The sequence below is a fragment of the Chelonia mydas genome, chromosome 4 (assembly GCF_015237465.2).
Source record: "Chelonia mydas isolate rCheMyd1 chromosome 4, rCheMyd1.pri.v2, whole genome shotgun sequence".
Lineage (NCBI taxonomy): Eukaryota > Metazoa > Chordata > Testudines > Cheloniidae > Chelonia > Chelonia mydas.
The window spans coordinates 74,672,795-74,691,510 of record NC_057852.1 but is presented as its reverse complement, the minus strand read 5'-3'; the positions used below and the strand labels follow the sequence as shown (position 1 = coordinate 74,691,510).

The 18,716-nt window shown below is 42.0% G+C and overlaps 1 protein-coding gene and 1 long non-coding RNA gene across 5 annotated transcripts in view; one reads left to right on the top strand and one right to left on the bottom strand.

The window, feature by feature from the left end:
- Positions 1–18,204, bottom strand: part of WDR17 (WD repeat domain 17) — a 122,275-nt gene extending 104,071 nt beyond the window's left edge. For 2 of the 4 annotated variants that reach the window (XM_043546014.1, XM_043546015.1), the window contains exon 1: positions 18,074–18,204. Coding sequence is in view for 2 of the 4 variants with exons in the window: in XM_027829305.3 (XP_027685106.3) it covers positions 11,824–11,832 (9 nt within the window). In the remaining 2 variants the exon portion in view is untranslated. Of the gene's footprint in view, positions 1–11,823; positions 12,034–18,073 lie in introns of those variants that run through there. The other 2 variants (XM_027829305.3, XM_043546012.1) reach the window with 2 other exon arrangements.
- Positions 5,221–9,483, top strand: LOC122465716. The gene is made up of 3 exons (XR_006290738.1): positions 5,221–5,379; positions 5,922–6,066; positions 6,766–9,483. It is a non-coding gene; the product is annotated as an uncharacterized LOC122465716 (long non-coding RNA).
- Positions 18,205–18,716: the final 512 nt, after the last annotated feature.

The window sequence follows — 18,716 nt, the reverse complement described above, 5'->3', positions numbered from 1 at the left end:
AATTTTCAATCTTTGGCAGTGTTTTTTGGATCAGAAATTGTCAAAGGATATGGCTGGCCACGTAAATCCAGAAAGTTACTTCCATAATAAAAGTCCTGGAAGTTCTGGAGGTCCAAATGCATTTGTAAGTAAATGTTTAATTGGAGATATTTCCCTGCTCCAAAGAAGGGCAAGTCAAATTGTTGCGGAAGATCTACAAATGGTTTAAATTTATCATTCTCAATCAGCAGCAACACAGTTAATTCCTCTCTCCATCAAATCCCTGCACATCAACGTCTGCCACCAATTTTAAAGCTAGGATTCCTCCATAGGAACTCCTCTACATGAAAGAATGGACGAAAGCAAAACTTTCTAGCCAAGTCTGACCAAGCTTGCCTCACAGCTATTATTGTGGAACCACTGGAGCCATTAAATCTATAATAATTTGATCCCTATAATGCCTGAAAGCGGGGAAGGTACACCAATTCTCAGTCAACCCGAACCCAAGGTAGGGTCTGTGCCTATCTCTCAAGCTTCTCTGACCCAGATGGAGCAGTTGAGTACCTGGCCCCAAAGTCTGAGAATGACTAGTGCATGAATAAGAGAGAGTAGATTGAAACTCAAAATAAAACTGAGGTGAAGTTGGTAGACTGGGGAAAGCAATTGGAAACCATGGTAAGAATTATATTTGCTGTTTAGAATTAAAATATATGCCCATCATTTGTTAGTAAAGTTCACACAATCTGAATTTCACTGTTGAATTTATTTATTACATAATTATATAGAAACAGTGGAGAGGACAACTTCTCCAATATACATCTAGCCTGGAAGTTGCAACCATTTCTTTTGTTTGGACACTTTAATACCATCAACTATGCCATTCTCAATCTGAGATTACATTGCTGCACTGCACTCTACATAGACCCACACCTTAAATCAGTGTGGAAACCGAAGCTGATAAAGAATACTAAGGTCTACCCAATTCTTATTTACCACAAATTCTCACCACAAGCACATTATACAAGTGCTCCATGATCTTCATCAGTTGCCTATTGTTTTCTGTATGTAGTTTAATTTACAGTTGATTTTGAGCTATAAAGACAAATTGCAAGGGACCTACGTACTTGAGAGATGGCCTCTCTCTCCACATGACACAGTAACACCTGGATACACAAAGGCATTTCAAGTTGGAGCGGCTTTGTATATGAAAGCAGGACCTGTCAATAGAATGTTTTCTGATAGGGCCCCCTCACCTCTGGAATTCACCCTCACTCCTTGATCCAAAATAGCCATGTTGACTTTGGACACACTGGAAAACCCATCTATTATCCTCATGCTTTTGGAAAAGTTGGGCTGGTATTTTTGGAAGAGAGATAGAAGAGAGAGTATTAGATCATTTATTATTGGTTGATTAATTATGTTGCTAAATCTGTTATTCATTATAAACTTTATAATTTGTCAAAGATATCTACTGCTACTGTCTATGTTTTAGAAAAATGAAGTAAAATAATTAATTTCTCTAGAGAAAATTAGCTATTTAGTTTCTTAAAATAATTCCAACATGATGTGTAGTGTCTGTAATTTAATGACACTGGACTCAATCCAGCTTTCCACTTCTGAGAGTTAGGAATACCGCCAATAAATTCAATGTATTTATACCAGTGAAAAATTGGTGAGAGTTCAAACTTAGCCTCATCTTGTCTGATTCTATTTCAACACAGTTAAACAGTATTTTAAAATATGCCCAATTCTAGCTGTGATCCTACACACCCCTGTATTTACACCATACACACTTCTGCAATATTTGTACAAAATATGCCTTGTGAGGTATCAGATGAAAGCTAATAAGATGCTGGTTATTAATATCATTGTAAAATGCATGTGTTAACCTTACATATGAAGTTATGAATTTCCTTTGTATAATGTTACTAGAAAACATGTTTAACACAAAAACAGCCTAACCTGGTAAAGTGATGAACAGGACTGTCCTACACAAAGGAATGTGGATTTACCTCAATTTACTTATTAGCCATAAACAAAGCTATCACACTAAACCAGTGGGAGTTATCCTGAGCCTGTAGTCAGAGAATTAACATGGCTCCTGTACCCCAGAGAGACACAGGAGACTGAATCTCTAGGAGGTCTTTCTGAATTTTAAGACAAAGAAATCCCGTTGGAAATATAAGGCACACAGAGAGATTCCATCTTTTGCCTACACCTGACGAGACAAAAGACCCAAGCACTTTTTGCTCTGTGCCTTGGGTCCTGGCCAGAGGGTCTGGTCAGCCAAGTTGCCAGAATGATTGATGAGAAAACTACCTTGAGCAAAGTCTGTAGCTTATGTTAGATCTTAACCATTAGAAAGCATATGTTTATGCTTCAATCCCTTCTAATTGATATCACCTAACCTATTTTTAGGTTTTAACACACTTCTTGGCTTTTTACTATAATCCAGCTCAATGCTATGTTTAAACTGAAAGGATTGTTACTATAGTTAAACTGATAAACTGTACATTTGTCCCTTTAAAGGAACTACAGTCCATATTATTTCCCTGAGTGTGCCAGGAGAGGACCAGACACTTCAGGGCAGATGGCATGGGGGAAATTGAGGACGGGGGGGGGGGGGAAATGTACTGGGGTCACCCTGCAAGCATTAACCCAAGCTGCTGTGTTGTAGGCAGGCTCCTCGGAGGTCACAGCACTTGAACTAGGGCTGCACAGCACACAGACACTCAGGGAACTACATGCTCCTCTGCTGGCTTTTGGTGCCTAGGCAGTGAGACATAGGTACAGAGCATTTAAGACACCCACCTTTACAGGGCAGGCTGTCACACAATCTCTCGCTCATCCGGGTTGAACCCCGAAACGTTACAATAGCACAAAATACTATCCTCAGATTAATGACCTCATATCAAAGCATAGCATCTTACAGAAGGTTTTTGATATCTCTGTTGAGACATTTTGAAATCAACAAGTGCAAATTAGAGATTAACTGTTTCTTAATGAAGAACGTAACAAAATACATTCATAAATCCTAACATTGCTTTGAGGGTTAAAAAAGGCTTTTCTACCTTAAAAATCATCTGTGATCCTTCTTTACTCATAATATTGTGCTAAGGAAATTCAGAATGTCAATATTTAAAAAGCAGGATACTGAAAAAAGTAAACACAAAAACTTGTTTTGAATGCATTGAAATTAGAATGTATACACCCATGATAAATTCCAGCAATTGCAAAAGTCTAGAAGATAGATGTGTACAATTCCTGGAATGTATTATTAATTAGTATTATCACACATAATATTGTATTAAATAAATACAATACCTTAAAATCATCATTTAAAGTGAAGTTCTATTCTGAAAAGCAACTCTGTGATAATGGCACCACAGCGTTCCATGTAATTTTCTCAATAATTACAGATCAAATGCACTCAGTTTACAGTTCAACATTTTTTCCTAACTGCCAACTGTGCCCACCCAACCAGGACTCAGAACCAACCAGTCTCCTTTATTCTTGCACCTTCGTAAGAAGTTTTAAAGGTTCCACAGGCGATACTGACCTTTAATTACATTTGAGGCACCCCGCTGTCTTCTGATTAAGCCCTCAGCAACACCCATCCAACACCACTGCCATCAACGAATTTGCACAGGTGTAATTTATTGCCTGTACTGGAAGCTTATTCATATTATTGTTTATGCAGGATACCACCAGACATTATTAACTTAACCATAATTAAGGCTACATTTTAGTTACAGGTATTTTTAGTAAAAGTCATGGACAGATCACGGGCAGTAAACAACAATTCATGGCCTGTGACCTGTCCATGACTTTTACTATACACCCCAGACTAAATCTTGGGGGCGGGGCAGCCTGGGACCCCTGCTGGTACTCCTGCTGGTACTGGGGGGCGGGTGGACGGGCTGGCACCTCACAACTCCCTGGAAGTAGGGACATGTCCGTCCCTCCCTCAGCTCCTAGCTCCATGCGCTGCCCCTGCCCCAAGCACCAGCTCCGCAGCTCCCACTGGCTGGGAACCATGGCCAATGGGCGCTGCAGGCGTGGTGCCTGTGTGCAGAGGCAGGATGCAGAGCTAGGAGCTGAGGAAGGGAGGGACATGTCACCACTTCCGGGGGCCCCCCAAGGTAAATGCTGCCCAGGGCCTTCACCCCCTCCCACCCTAGCTGCTCAGGCAGCCCCCAGGCCAGCCACAACAGCCGCTGCAGAAGTCACAGAGGTCCTGGAAAGTCATGGAATCTGTGACGTCCATGTCAAACTCGCAGCCTTAATCATAATTCCTTTATTAAATTCGAAGGCCAAATTGTATTTATCCAGTTGCAACAAATGTGCCTTCAGTGCCTAAGCAATCATCACACCCATAACAACATACAGTTATAAACAAAGATCAGGTACTTACAGCATGATTAGGCCATGGGTGCTCAAACCCATGTTGGACTCGTTGGCTCCAACCTAATAATGAATCTTTTAAGAATTATTCTTTAACAGACAAGTTATGCCATTGCTAATTGCTAACTTTAGCGAAGATCCAGTTTTGGGAAGTTTGGGCTTGACCCCTTTCCCTTCCTTGAGTAGACAAGACATTTATGACTTGGGTCTCCTACTTTAAGGTAACACTGATACACTAAAGGTAACTGTTTACATTACTTGGAACAATTCCTGATAATTAGAGGCTTCTCTTTTTCTTATCAGCCACATTTTCAGCTCAGCATTTTTCCCAAAACTTGTCTTGTCACATTCCTTTTAACTTTTTAATCTATTATTTTCAAGGCCTTGTTACATTTTCCCCTATATTTTCAATATCTTTCCACGTTGCTAAAACCCCATTATTTCACTTCAACTATGAAAAATGTATTTTTATTCATTCCTACATCCCGGTACATATTTTTGGTTGTGGCTTTTGTATAAGTCTATGTGTTATTTTTTCCATATTAAATACCTGGGAAGAAAGTAAAATATAAATACTTGTGTATATGTATGCATACTCATACAATGTAATTGCAACTGCTGCTTAACAGTAATTTCCATTCAAACTCTCTGAAGGGTATTGTGACGGGTAGACTAGGCCCAGAAGCCCTCTGCTGAATGTCTCAGGGTCCTGCCCCACCCCATCCCAGAGAGGAGCAGAAGAGAGATCCTCCAAGCGGCTTAGAGTGGCTGCAGGGGAAACAGCCAATCGGGGCCAGGAGGCCCATATAAAAAGGAGCAGCAGAAACGGAGTCAGTCAGTTGCTGCCTGAAGCTGGGAGAGGATTGTGTTCCTGGCTGACTGAAAGAGCAGCAGGACCATGGACCGCTCAGTGTGGACAGGGACCAGGGGAGCTAAGAAGGTGCTCCTGGCTAGCTGCTGGGATTGAGTAAGGACTGAGCCCAGGGAAGGCTGCAGGTAGACAGTGTCTCCATGGAGGAAGTTCTGGGGTAGGGCTGGCCAACCTGTGGCTCCAGAGCCACATGCAGCTCTTCAGAAGTTAATATGCAGCTCCTTGTATAGGCATCGACTCTGGGGCTGGAGCTACAGGCGCCAACTTTCCAATGTGCCGGGGGATGCTGACTGCTCAACCCCTGGCTCTGCCACAGGCCCTGTCCCCACTCCACCCCTTCCCTCCCCCTCCCCTGAGCCTGCAACACCCTCACTCCTTCCCCTCCCCCTCTGAGCCTCCTGCACGCCACAAAACAGCTGATTGGGAGGGAGGGGGAAGACGCTGATCGGTGGGGCTGCCGGGGGTGGGAGGCACCGGGAGCGGGGAGGGGGAGCTGATGTGGGGCTGCTGACATATTACTATGGCTCTCTGGCAACATATATTGGTAAATTCTGGCTTCTTCTCAGGCTCAGGTTGGCCACCCCTGCTCTGGGGGTACACCACATATCAGGCTGGGAGAGGTAAAGACTGTATACCCCAGAAGGGATTTGTTCTGTTCCATGTACAGATAGTGTGTGAGACTTGGATGGAGGGCTAAGTCACTGAAGACCCACCAAAGAAACCATCAACCACCGGGGTGCTCACGAGAGGTGGGTGCCACCCTGTTCCACAAACAGAGAGACTGCTGGCACACAAGGAGGCACTCGTGAGAGGTGGGTGCTGACCCTATTATGGTTATACAGAATATTTAAGAATCAGGAAAGTTTAATAATTATAGAATAGTTAAACCCATTATGTACAAGACTGCATGTTATATATGGAGCAAAATTATTCATTTAGTGTATACTAGATCTGAAATGCTGGTCCTAGCTTGGGGCTGTTTAAATAACTATCTCCTCTGTATACAACTGAATGCTGGACTGTCCTGGTTTCTGTAGAATGAGTACTAATCCAGTCTAGTCCACAAAGATAAGTTTGTCTCAGTAAGTTCGTCATGTTGCATACATTATGTTGTGCTGTCCTTACAGGGTTTATCTATGACCTTTTCCTATATCATAAATTGCACCATTTTAATAAAGTATATTTTAAAACCAGATTTAGTTAAATTGGTACAAATTCCTGTGTGCAAAATTAACTAACATCCTTTAGTTAATGCTTTTTTAAGCACCATATAACTATCTTTGTCTACACTAGGTGCTATGTTTAAATATGTTCTCTCGTGTGGTTAACCCTAGAAAGAACTACTATGTTCTGCATGTATGACCTTTATTTGGCATATGCAGTCTGGTCAAGCCAAGCCACAGAGTTCTTAATAATGTTCAAAGCACGTTATATGTATGACATATAAAGATAAAGAAGAAACACTAAAAGCATATCTTAAGTATAATACTATATCTTTGTCTTTCTTGAAGGGGAAAATGTCCAGTATCTGACACTGATTTAAGAAGATAATGTTCAGATGAGAATACATGGCCCGATACTATTCCCACTTATTTAACTGGGAACAGGAATGAGCCCCCAGAGAGCAGCATATCTTGCAAATATGTAAAGAAAGTAAAAAAACTTTGATAAAAAGGAAAAAATAACTTTAAATACTATCTTCAGCTACAAAACACTCATATGCAGAGTCCCACAAGGCTCAGTCATCTCCCCCATGTTATTCAACATCTTTATGAAATTGTTGGGAGAGCTGATGAGACAAAATGGACTGAAGTGCCAACAGTATATAGATTATATCCAGCTTTACATCTCCTTTATACAAAAATAAAGTGCACCATCTCCCAGATTTCTTATTGCAAGATTCGGGTGATCCTGTTAGGAAGACAGAAGATCCTTGAAGAACCTGTTTCCCATATAACATACCAAACTACAGAAGGCATCTCTTCTCAGAATATGAATGCAGTCTTCAGCATCTTTAAGGGGTCCTTTTAAACTCTTCAGTGCCACTGGATGCTCAAACCACCATGACACCAAAAATCATCCACTTCCACCTGCTATTCGCTAGAAGACAGTACTCCAATCCCATGAAACGCTGAACTGGACACTGCGATTCATGCATTCATGACCTCCAGAGTAACTACAAATTCAGCAGCCAATGTGCATAGCAACACAGGTCATCCTGAAGCTCCTCTCTGCACTAGAATCTTCCACTAAATACAAAATCCAACTCAAATTCTCTGCCCTGATACTAAAGTCTCTCCATGGGATTGGATCCAGCAACCTGAGAGATCCTCTCTTCCTCTACGATCACCATCATCTCCCACTACAGCTATGTTCAATTCACTGTCAACTAATAGGAGGAGACTTATGAGCACAGAATACTGAATTTTCACAGGTGCTAGACAGAGTATGGAATACATTCCTTCAAAAAAATATAACCCTGGGTATCACTTCCAGAACGACTCGCAAAACTCATTTCTTGGATGGAGCCTTTATTCAATAATGTCTTCACACATGTGGACAACACACCCATTTAGTCACAAACAAATATCATAGAAACTAGTCAAGTTATTTCTCCTATAGGTTGGGAAGGTAGAAAGATATTATTATTGCAGCTCCTACTTTTAAATATTTGGGAAGCGCTCAGTGGTGGGGACACACAAAACAAATAACATAGCTTTTGCTTTTTCCTATAACAATTTTCAGGGAGAATAGACTTTTCAGTATTTCTCTCTGTTTCTTAGTTGCTTTCTACAGCACTCGGCAAGCAGATGACCAGGGATTTGTTTGTACTCCTTGTACATTGGCACATACCTTTTCTTTCCAGTCACGTACCATCTGAGGAAGTAATGGTAAAAGTAATGGTAAAAGTCACATCTTATCCTTAGCTCATGCTAAAACTTTTTTTTAAAAAAAGGGGGAGTTGGTCTCTTGAAAACTGGGCACATAAAGCAAGTGTTGTGGGTACCAGACTTTTGTGACTGAGTTTCTCTCCTCCCATCTCCTCCTCAGATGCTACCTGTATTATAGAAGCATTTTTAGAAGGGATTTCACTTCATTATATAACTTGCACTTTACTGCAAAGAAAGATTTTGCTGGGAGAAGAGGTTTGGAAAGTGAGAATGTGGCACTGGCAGTGTTCTTTACTAGCAAACTAAAGAAAAATGGCCCAATTTATCCTTGATATCTAAGTAGGGACCATATAATATGACCACTTCAGATATAACAGTTCTTCTGGAGTTATTTGGGGCCAGTTGCCTTTTCAATTGAGGATTTAATTTCACTACATCACCAGCCACCAAAATAGCTGTGTGATTTCAAATCTCCATATGTTCCATTGTGTGTGTGTGTGTGTGTTTACAAACATACGTGTACACACACACACACACACTTCTATATCTTGACTAGCCTGTATCTTGAAAGCTGGGAGGCAAAGCAGTTAACACTTTTCCCCTCAGGACACCCTACTCAAATCCTATTAGGCTACAAGTGAAAGTGAGTAATGACCTCATCCTACTCCCCCAGTTGTGAACACTACAAAACCACCTCAGTCTGGCAAGACTGACAGTCCCTCTTTAAGAGAGGTCCAAAACTAGAATAGATAAAGGGAAATAGAATTAAGTGATTTGGCAGCAGCAAGAAAAAATTTGTAGTTGCTTGACAGTCCTCTTAGACCCTCCTTTACTTAAATAAACTCAAAAAACTACCCCCCCCCAAAAAAAATCTCTCTTGACCACTGAAATAAAAGCCAGTATGCTTGAGCTAAATTAAGTTTCAATTTCCCACATAAAAAGAGAATGTTAACCATAAGAGAAGAAATTTAATGTCCACAGTGACTGCTATAAGTTCCACTCTGAGTATGGTTTGTAACATCAATCAGACCAAAGTTAGGAAGACATGGTACTTCAATAACACCAAATAATTCATCTGACACTTTGTGATAAATTCATCCCATTGACTTCAGAAGAGTTGCATCTGAAATGAATTTTGCCAGGTAAATCTCAAACACTGTCCAGCAAAAGCACACCTCATGAAAATCCATACATTATCAGCAGTAACTAAAAACCCCTTCCCCTCAAATAAAAAAAAGCAATGTTATTCAGCTACTTCTCCTCAATCTCTAAAAATGTTGGTCAACGCATATTTTGTAGAGTAACAAATATTTTAAACATTTTTCCACCACAGTCAGCCCACAAGTGGTCAGAAGACACTATAATTAGGACCCTACTTAACTTGCGATATTGCAGAATCCTCAATATCAGGCTTCTTTCCCCCACACCTCTGCCGGAGCCAGGAAGCCACCAGTGGAAAATCACAGAAAAGTAATAATGTACTTCATTACCACAAATAATAAGGTCCATTATTACTTTTCCACAATTTTCCACGATTTTCCATAGCTTATCTGCAACTCAGCTGCAATTTTTTGACGATCATCCTGCAATTTCAGCAGGGACTTAACTATAATACAATTAGATGTATCCTCAGACTTTTTATATTTTCAAGCACCGTTTTTGATCACACTCCTTTCATATCTTGATACAGATTTATGTGCAGAACTCCCAGTAAAGTCAGTTGACATTTTGTGCAAAAATCAACAATAGGATATGGTTTTCAGAAATATAACATGCAAATAATAGAATTATTATCGAAGAATGTTACCTTTAAATTTCCACAATGGGAATGGAAATTCTGCCTGGATCAGTGCCACTTGATACTACTCTATAAATTTTAATAATAATAATAAAATAGGGTCTACACCAGTACTATCCTTCCCATATGTAAATATGAATATTTCTAAAAGAAAATATGCAGTGTTATTGTAGCCACATTGGTCTCAGGATATTAGAGAGAAAAAGTGGGTGAGGTAGTATCTTTTATTGGACCAACTTCTGTTGGTGAGAGACCAACTTGAGCTTACACTCCTGAAGACACCAGAAGAAGAGCTCTGTGTAAGCTCAAAAGCTTCTCTTTCACTGACAAAAGCTGTCCAATTAAAAAAAGACTTTCATCTACCTTGTTTCTCAAAGAAAATATGTAATACTATGAAGTCTGATACATTTCAGATGGCAAAGCAATGTGTTCTCTACTGCACAAAAATATTTGTATGCAGTGCTGAGCTAACCACTTCCCACGCATCTTTCAAATTGTGTATTAAATATTTTTACTTTTTCAAAACTAAAAACAAGACTTTATTGGCCACTTTGTTTTGCTAAATTCTGTGTTCTCAAGCGAGTCGAGAAATGTCAGCACACCCAAAACCCTCTAGCATAGATGTATAACTCAAATATGTCAAACCCTGTATAATCTCTTGCATACAAATCACATATTCAGTCTTTATCTAGAGAAGGGTAAATTTCAGCCTTGCTAATTTTGAATAATAAATACCTCCAACTATATAAATGTTTGTTTTCATAACTCCTTTGTTTCCCCTCCCTTCTGCAATAAACAGGATGTTTTTATTTTGTGGCTCAGTCCTTAGAATGTACCTTTTTTAAACAGAAAAACGTGCTTAATGCATGAATAGAAATGTAGAACCCTGAGTTACTGATTCTTATACATGCTACAGTTTCTTGTCAAGGGGTATGTAACATGTACCAATTTAAAATTCTTTTTTGTCTAAAAAGCAGAAATACCTTCTGGAATTCCACATTAAATATTGTCCAAGTGCAAAAGCAAGGAAGCATACAGTTAATCCATTCCCTTTTCTCTACAAATATAACTAAATGAAAAAGTGTTCATGCAATAGTAATACTATATAGTTTGGACTCCAAAAAAGAAGAAGCTGTGCTGGCTTCCAACATTGAAAGGCAGCCCCACAGAGTGGAGGTAAAAGCCTTTCCACCCTGTTCCCTGCACAGTATAGAAGGCCGCTGGAGCAGCCATCAAAAAATGCAGGAGGAGGTCTGATGTCTGTAGACACTTTCAGTAACTGAACGAGAGGCACCAGCTCACAGGCATTTTTCCCTTATCCTTCCACACTTAGTCTGAATTTATGATAGGGAAAGGTGAAGGAGGATACATTGGCCCTGATCCTTTGGCCCAGCTAAGGAGTGTTTTAGTACAGAACCCAAGTGGGGGGAAAAAGGTGGCTGTACACCACCCCTGCCTTCTTCCTAATGCTGGAGCACAGCTCAGCTACTGGCACAAATCAGGGCCTGTCTAACTTATGCTAACTTGTAACAGTGGGATTGTTACATCAGCCATTCTTTGCTGGAACGAAGCTCACTTTAGCCACATTCAGTCTGAACTCCTACTTGGGGTAGAGGGACCATACCTGTTGAAAATTTCCTCATGCCAGGGGAATCCTCTCTTACTAGTTTGTTTCAGTTTTATGCCCCCTTTGCATAGCTAGACCAGTGCAAATGGGCCACATTGGGGGTCAGGATCTGGACCACTGGATCAACATGATCCAGAAACTGAAACAGAAGGATGGAGAAGGAAAGGCAAAAGAGGAGGGAGATGGCATTCAGGTGAAAATGTAAAAAAAAACAAAAAAAAAACAACCATACACCATAGAACTAGACATGTACCTTTGACATTTTGCTTATATCATCTCTATTACTAGGTTTATGTCTTGTCTGTTTAATTGTAAATTCTTCAAGGCACCATGGCTCCTTGTGTGTTTGTTCAGCAAGTAGCACTAGCAGACTGTGATCCTGAGTGGAGCCTTTGGTCACTACTGCAATACAAATATAAAATAATAATACAAAAATTAAATTCACCAATTTCCCCAAAGTATACATTTTACAGTACACAATTTAAAATAAAGAATAATACATCATGCTGAAACAAATAGGAACAGTTGTTCTGCGTAAGCAAACAGCAACTGAATTATGACTGGTTTTGCATTTCTTGACTTTTTGCAATTTTAACTTGAGTTATGAGGACTGGAAAGTCTGCCTTACAGTGACAGATAAACTCAATTTATTTATCTTATCAAATAAAAGATTAACAGATCACTTGATTATAATCCATGTACCTAGTCTGGGAGAAGATTCCCTTTAAACAGAGAGCTCTTCAGTCTACCAGACAAAGCCGTAAACACGAGCCAACGGCTAGAAGTCTAAACGAGACAAATTCAAACAGATTTTTAACAGTGAGAAGAATTTACTGTTTGCACTACATCCCTTCATGGACTGTTCATTCTCCATCACTGCATTCAATCTTAATATCAAAACTGGACATCTTTCCAGAAGATATCTGGACTCGTAGAAACAATCCTCAAATCATGCAAAGGGCCAGCTTCCTCCAAGACAAAACTGACTTCCTCCACAAACTCTGCAACATTAACAATCTTCCACAGAACATCATCCTTGTCACCTTGGACCTCATTTTCCTATACACCAACATCCTTCACAATGGTAGCATAGCTGCCTGCCTCAAATATTTACATGACAATGGACAGCCCTCAGATATCCACTCCAAATTCATCCACTGCATCCTTACCCATAACAATTTTACATTCAACAACAAACTCTTTGTCCAAACCATGTGAACTGCCATGGGTACTGGGATGGCTCCCCAGTATGCCAACTCTTCATGGGCCATCTTGAAGAAGAAATTCTAGACAAGCACACCACAAAACCAAGGATATACCTGAGCTACATCAATGCTATTTTCATCCTCTAGACAGGTGACTTAAATTCCCTCAGATTTTCACCACAAATTTCAACCACCACCTGTCCATTAAATTCTCTCTCAAACACTCCCATGCTAGCATCAACTTCCTGGATACCACGATCAGCTTCAACAATGGAACCCAACAGACAACAATATACAAGACACTCACAGATCACCACACCTATCTTCATAGATCCCCAAATACATCACAAATACATCACAAAATTTATCATCTGCAAAAAGGCACTCAGATATCACAGGATATGCTCAGAGGAAAAAGTCCAGGATACACACACAAAACCACCTTCACCAAACAAGGACACTTCACCAGAGAAGTAGATTGATTCATGGAACGGGCCACCCAAATAATCTGGGTGAACTTGCTTCAATACAGAAACACCACCCACTCCAAACACACACTCCTAGTTGTCACCTATCACCCCACACTGGAACCCATACCAGGTACCATCAAACAACTTTATGATGGGGACCCCATCCATAAAGAAGTCTTTCCTGAACTCCCTCTTCTGGCCTTAAAACAATCCCCCAGCCTCTCCAAGCTCATCGTCAGAAGCATGTTCCTACATACCAGGACACATCAACTCAAAGCAGTACCAGACCCTGCTAGAAGAACAGATGCAAAACCTACAGACATATCTCCATTGCTATAATAATCAAACACCTTTCAAGATCCATGGGTCCTACATGTGCCTATCGCAATACATGGTGTACTTCATCCAGTGCTCTAAATGCCCCAATAACAAGTATGTGGGTGAAACCAATCACTACGTGCTTGAATGAACTCAGACAAGAAAATGAGAAGACAAAAACACCACATCACCTGTGGGTGAACACTTTTTCACAAAGTGATCACTTTATGTTTGATCTATCAGTCCTCATGTCAAAGGAAACCTGCACAACACTTTCAAAAGATGAACTAGAAGCTTAAACTCGTAACTTTGCCACACCCAAAAAATCATGGTCTGAATAGAGACACTGGATTTATGGCTTATTATAACAATCTATAACCCACTAACAACCCCCTCTTTCTTTCCCCCCCATGACTGAAAGGGGTTAATGCGCCAGTTCACCTTGAATGGTCCCTTGAAATATGTGTTAACTACTTACACTAAGCAATCTGTTACACCTTATATTTAGCTGTAATTCTCTGAATAAGTTTCCCAGGCCTAAAGGAGAACTTTGTGTAAGCTGAAAAGCTTGTCTCTCTCACCAACAGAAGTTGGTCCAATAAAAGGTATTACCTCTCCCACCTTGTTTCTCTAATGTACCAGGACTGACATGGCTACAAGAACACTGCATTTCCAAAATATAACTTCTGGTTGAACAAAAGTATATTGGGTATGATGCAGAAATTACCAGGTGAATATCTATGGCCTGTGTCATGCAGGAGGTCAGATAAAGTGATTGTAATAGTCCCTTAAAATCTATGACTATGAGTTTTACTTCATGTATCGAAATGATTAGACAGCTCATTTACACTTTGATTTTACAGCCTATATTTAGAAATCTTTCTAAAATAATTTCCAAAGTTATCATTGGATCATCACAGTCTAAAATAGCCTCTCTGAGATGCCGGGGGAATTTATTTCCCTAACAGAAGTTCCTTTGATACTTTGTTGAGGCAAATAATGTATTAGAATTGTTTGAGGGTATGAAGTATGTGGATAAGGGTGATGCAGTTGATACAGTATACTTGGATTCCCAGAAAGCCTTTTACAAGGTTCCTAACCAAAAGCTCTAAAGGATACTAAGTAGTCATAGGATAACAGGAAAGCTCCTCTCATGGATCAGTCACTGGCTAAAAGATAGAAAACGAAGAATAGGAACAAATGGTCAGTTTTCATGAAGAGAGGTAAACAGTGGCATCCCCCAAGGATCTCTTTGGGATCTGTGTTGTTCAACATATTCATTAATTATTTGGATAAGGGAGTGTGTGACACTGCACCCCATATTCATCATATTAATATTATTATAATATGGTTATGGCATAATTATGATGCATTTTGTACAAGATAAGTCATGTGAGGCATCATTGGAAAAGTTATGATTTGCTGAATATGATTATCTGATTTGTATGCATGTATCGTTTTTGTATCTGAAGTTATGAATATAGACTATGTATCTGTATTTCAAATGTAGTTACACCTGGGTAACGCCCACTAGACAAGATGCTTTCAGTCTAAATAGCTGGTTGTAAAGGGCCTGTTCAGGGCAATGGGCTATTAGAAAGAACAACAGGTCTTCCGAGAAGCTTATCTCCTACCTGGTGAGCCTTACTGAAAACGCTACAGACAGCCTGTGAGTGATGGCTGCTAAGACACTGCAAGGACATGTGACCCGGCCACATAACGCTGGACTCCATCTTGGGATGTCAGGATTTTGCCACAGACTGGTCTGGGAACCAAGCTTTGGAACAAAGGGTTCCTGCCGTATGCAAAAGATATATAAGGGAGGGAGTGACATCATCTGCAGTTCTTCACCCAAGAAAACTCCTGGAAACACTTGAGGAACAAAGACTGAACTGGGGGAAGTGCTGGGCCCAGGCTAATCGGATTTCTAGCCTGTGTATGAAACACTGAGGGATTCCAAGATGTAAAGCAAGTGCAGCTTGCCTCTTAAGAATCTGCAGCCTGCTTGTATCATCTCTTGGGGTGAAAATCTGCTAATTCATATCCAATCTATCTAGTATATTAAGCTTAGTTTGTGTTTTTTGTTTATTTTCTAAGTAATCCACTTTGATCTGTTTGTTATCCCTTATAATCACGTAAAATCTATTTTCTGTAGTTAATAAACTTGTTTTTGTTTTAATCGAAACTAGTGAGCTTTGACTGGAGTGCTTGGGGAAAATCTCTGCTCGATTATCACAAGTGTGTATTATTCTCCTCACGTGGAGGGAGAGGCAGACCGGGTATTAAGCCCATATACTGGCCAGATTTGACCAGGACAGGACAGTACTGCTCTGGGGTCTGAGGCTGGGAAGGTGGTGATTAGAGTGCCTGCATGTAACTGCAGCTGGGTGTGTCCCTACTTATATGAATGCTGGTGAAAGTGTAAGCTGGTGGGCTTTGCAGCTTGTCACAGCAATACAGTGTGAGAGGCAGCCCAGGCTCGTGGGTCAGAGGGCTCAGTGGTACCCCAGTTTTAGGTGGCATCCCAAGGAGAACTTGTCACAGAGTGAATGAGAAAGTGGAAATTTTTTCAGATGATACAAAATTACTCAAGATTCTTAAGTCCAGAGCTGACTGAGAAGAGTTACATACAAAATGACTCCTAGGAAGAAGTACTGTGGAAAGTGATCCACCATGACCCTCAGATCCCAAGCTTAATATAAGTCAACAATGTAATGCTGTTGCAAAAAAAGCAAACATCATTCTGGGATGTATTAGCAGAAGTATTGTAAGCAAGACACAAGAAGTAATTCTTCTGCTCTACTACACGCTGATTAGGCCTCAACTGAAGTATTGTGTCCAGTTCTGGGCACCACAAATTTAGGAAAGATGTGGACAAATTGGAGAAAGTCCAAAGAAGAGCAACAAAAATGATTAAAGGTCTAGAAAACATGACCTATGAGGGAAGATTGAAAAAACTGGGTTTGTTTAGTCTGGAGAAGAGAAGACAGAAGAGACACAACAGTTTTCAAGTCCATAAAAGATTGTTACAAGGAGGAGGGAGAAAAATTGTTCTTCTTAACCTCTGAGGATAGGACAAGAGGCAATGAGCTTAAATTGCAGCAAGGGCGGTTTAGGTTGGACATTAGGAAAAGCTTCCTAACTGTCAGAGTGGTTAAGCACTGGAATTAATTGCCTTGGGAGGTTGTGGAATCTCCATTATTGGAGATTTTTAAGGGCAGGTTCGACAAACACCTCTCAGGGATGGTCTAGATAATACTTAGTCCTACCTTGAATGCAGGGTACTGGACTAGATGATCTCTTGAGGTCCCTTCCAGTTCTATGATTCTATTAAAGGGATCTCAAAAAACTGGGCAACAAAAAGCAGACGAAATTCAGCACTGACGTGTGAAGTAATGCACCTTGGAAAAATACTCCCAACTACATATATAATGATATATTATAAACTAGCTCATGCCTGTTACTACTCTAGAAAGAGATTTTGGAGTAATCACACATAGGTCTCTGAGAACTCAATGCACAGCAGCCATCAAAAAAGGATAACAAGGAAAGAGTAGAAAATAAGACAGAAAACATGATGCCCCTATATAAATCCATTGTGCACCTCCATCTTAAAGTATTTTTTTCATATAATGCACAAATAACCTATGGAACTCATTGCTATGGGATGTTGTGATGGCCACAAGTATAACTGGGTTTAAAAAAGAACTAGATACATTCATGAAAGAGAGGTCCATCAATGGCTATTAGCCAAGATGTTCATGGCTGTAATTCTATGCTCAGGGTGACCCTGAAGCACTGACTGCCAGAAACCAGGAGCAGAAGACAGGTGGCTCTCCGCCAAATTGCCGCAACAGCCACGGTCAAAGACAGGATAGTGGGCTAGACAGACCATTGGTCCCATGCAGTATGGCAATTCTTAGGCCCTTAAGTTTATTTTGGTTTAGGCTTGTTTTCAGGTTTGCCTTTGTGCATGTGTGTGACTTTCATTCAGCAGATTTTCCAATTCTGCCATTGCCTAGCGCGGAGACAGGATTTCACCGGCAAAGTGACCCTCCCTCTTTTCCCTGCAAACCCAGCAACTACCTCTGAAGCCAGGCACTCCTCCCGGCCACCCTCTCGCCCTGCGGCTCCCACGGGGGGAAACACAAAGTTCCCCAAAGAAAGTTCATTGATGATCAGAAAATAATTCGGGGGGTGTGTGTGAGACTGCGACAGGCTGCCAATCAGAGACCCTTCCCCCGGGCCGCCCTCCCCCGGCACCCGGCGCCGCCGAGCGGAGGCGAAGGAAGCGCTTTCAGGCTGGCCGGAGGCTGCTGATGTGAAACACAAACCCCCGACGGGCACGGGCACGGACACCCCGAGCCGCCGCCGCCGCCTTCCCGGCCCCGGGATACAGGAGCAGCGCCCCTGCCCCTGCCCCGGCCCCGGCCCGCGCATCTGCCGGCGGCAAGTGCGAGCCCCCCGCCGGTCACCCAGCAGCCGCTCCCCAACCGGCCCCAGCTCCTACCTGGCCGCTGCCCGCACCGCCACTGTCCCCTGGGCCGGGGGGTGAAACCAACGAAACCCGTCACCCAGGCAACGAGCGGGGCCCGCCTCCTCCGCCCAGACCCACGCTGATTGGCGAGAGCCGCTTGACCGTTCCGGGGGTGGGGGGGGCCAGGAGGAGGCGGTGCCCGAATCTGAGCACGTGGTGAGGGGGGGTTAGGTACCGTAGCAACGGAGCAGCTGGGGAGGTGGAAGAAGAAGAGCTGTGCGTTAAGGGGCGGGGGACCCAAGGGGAGCTAGTGGCGGTCTTGGGGGCGGGGGAGCAGCCGTGACTCCGCATGCCCAGCACTCCCCTTCGATTAAGCCCGTTACGTCATGGCGCTAGTGAAACGAGCCTTGCGCTGTGCATTGTGGGAAGGGCTGCGGGCCCCGCAGGAGCAGAGAGCCCCTGCCCCGGAGCGCTTCCAAGCTAAGCGTGGGGCTCGCTGCGGCCGGGCGGGGAGGCGGTCACACGGTGACAGCGCAGCCGGAGGGCGGTGTACTAGGCCAGGGCAGCAGGTAGGCAGCGCGCCCTGAGCAGGTGTCCAGGAGGGAGTGTCTGGAGGGTGGCCTGCTGTCTTCATGCAGTTTTACAGTACGTGAGTGTGATACAAATGAAAGTGTGA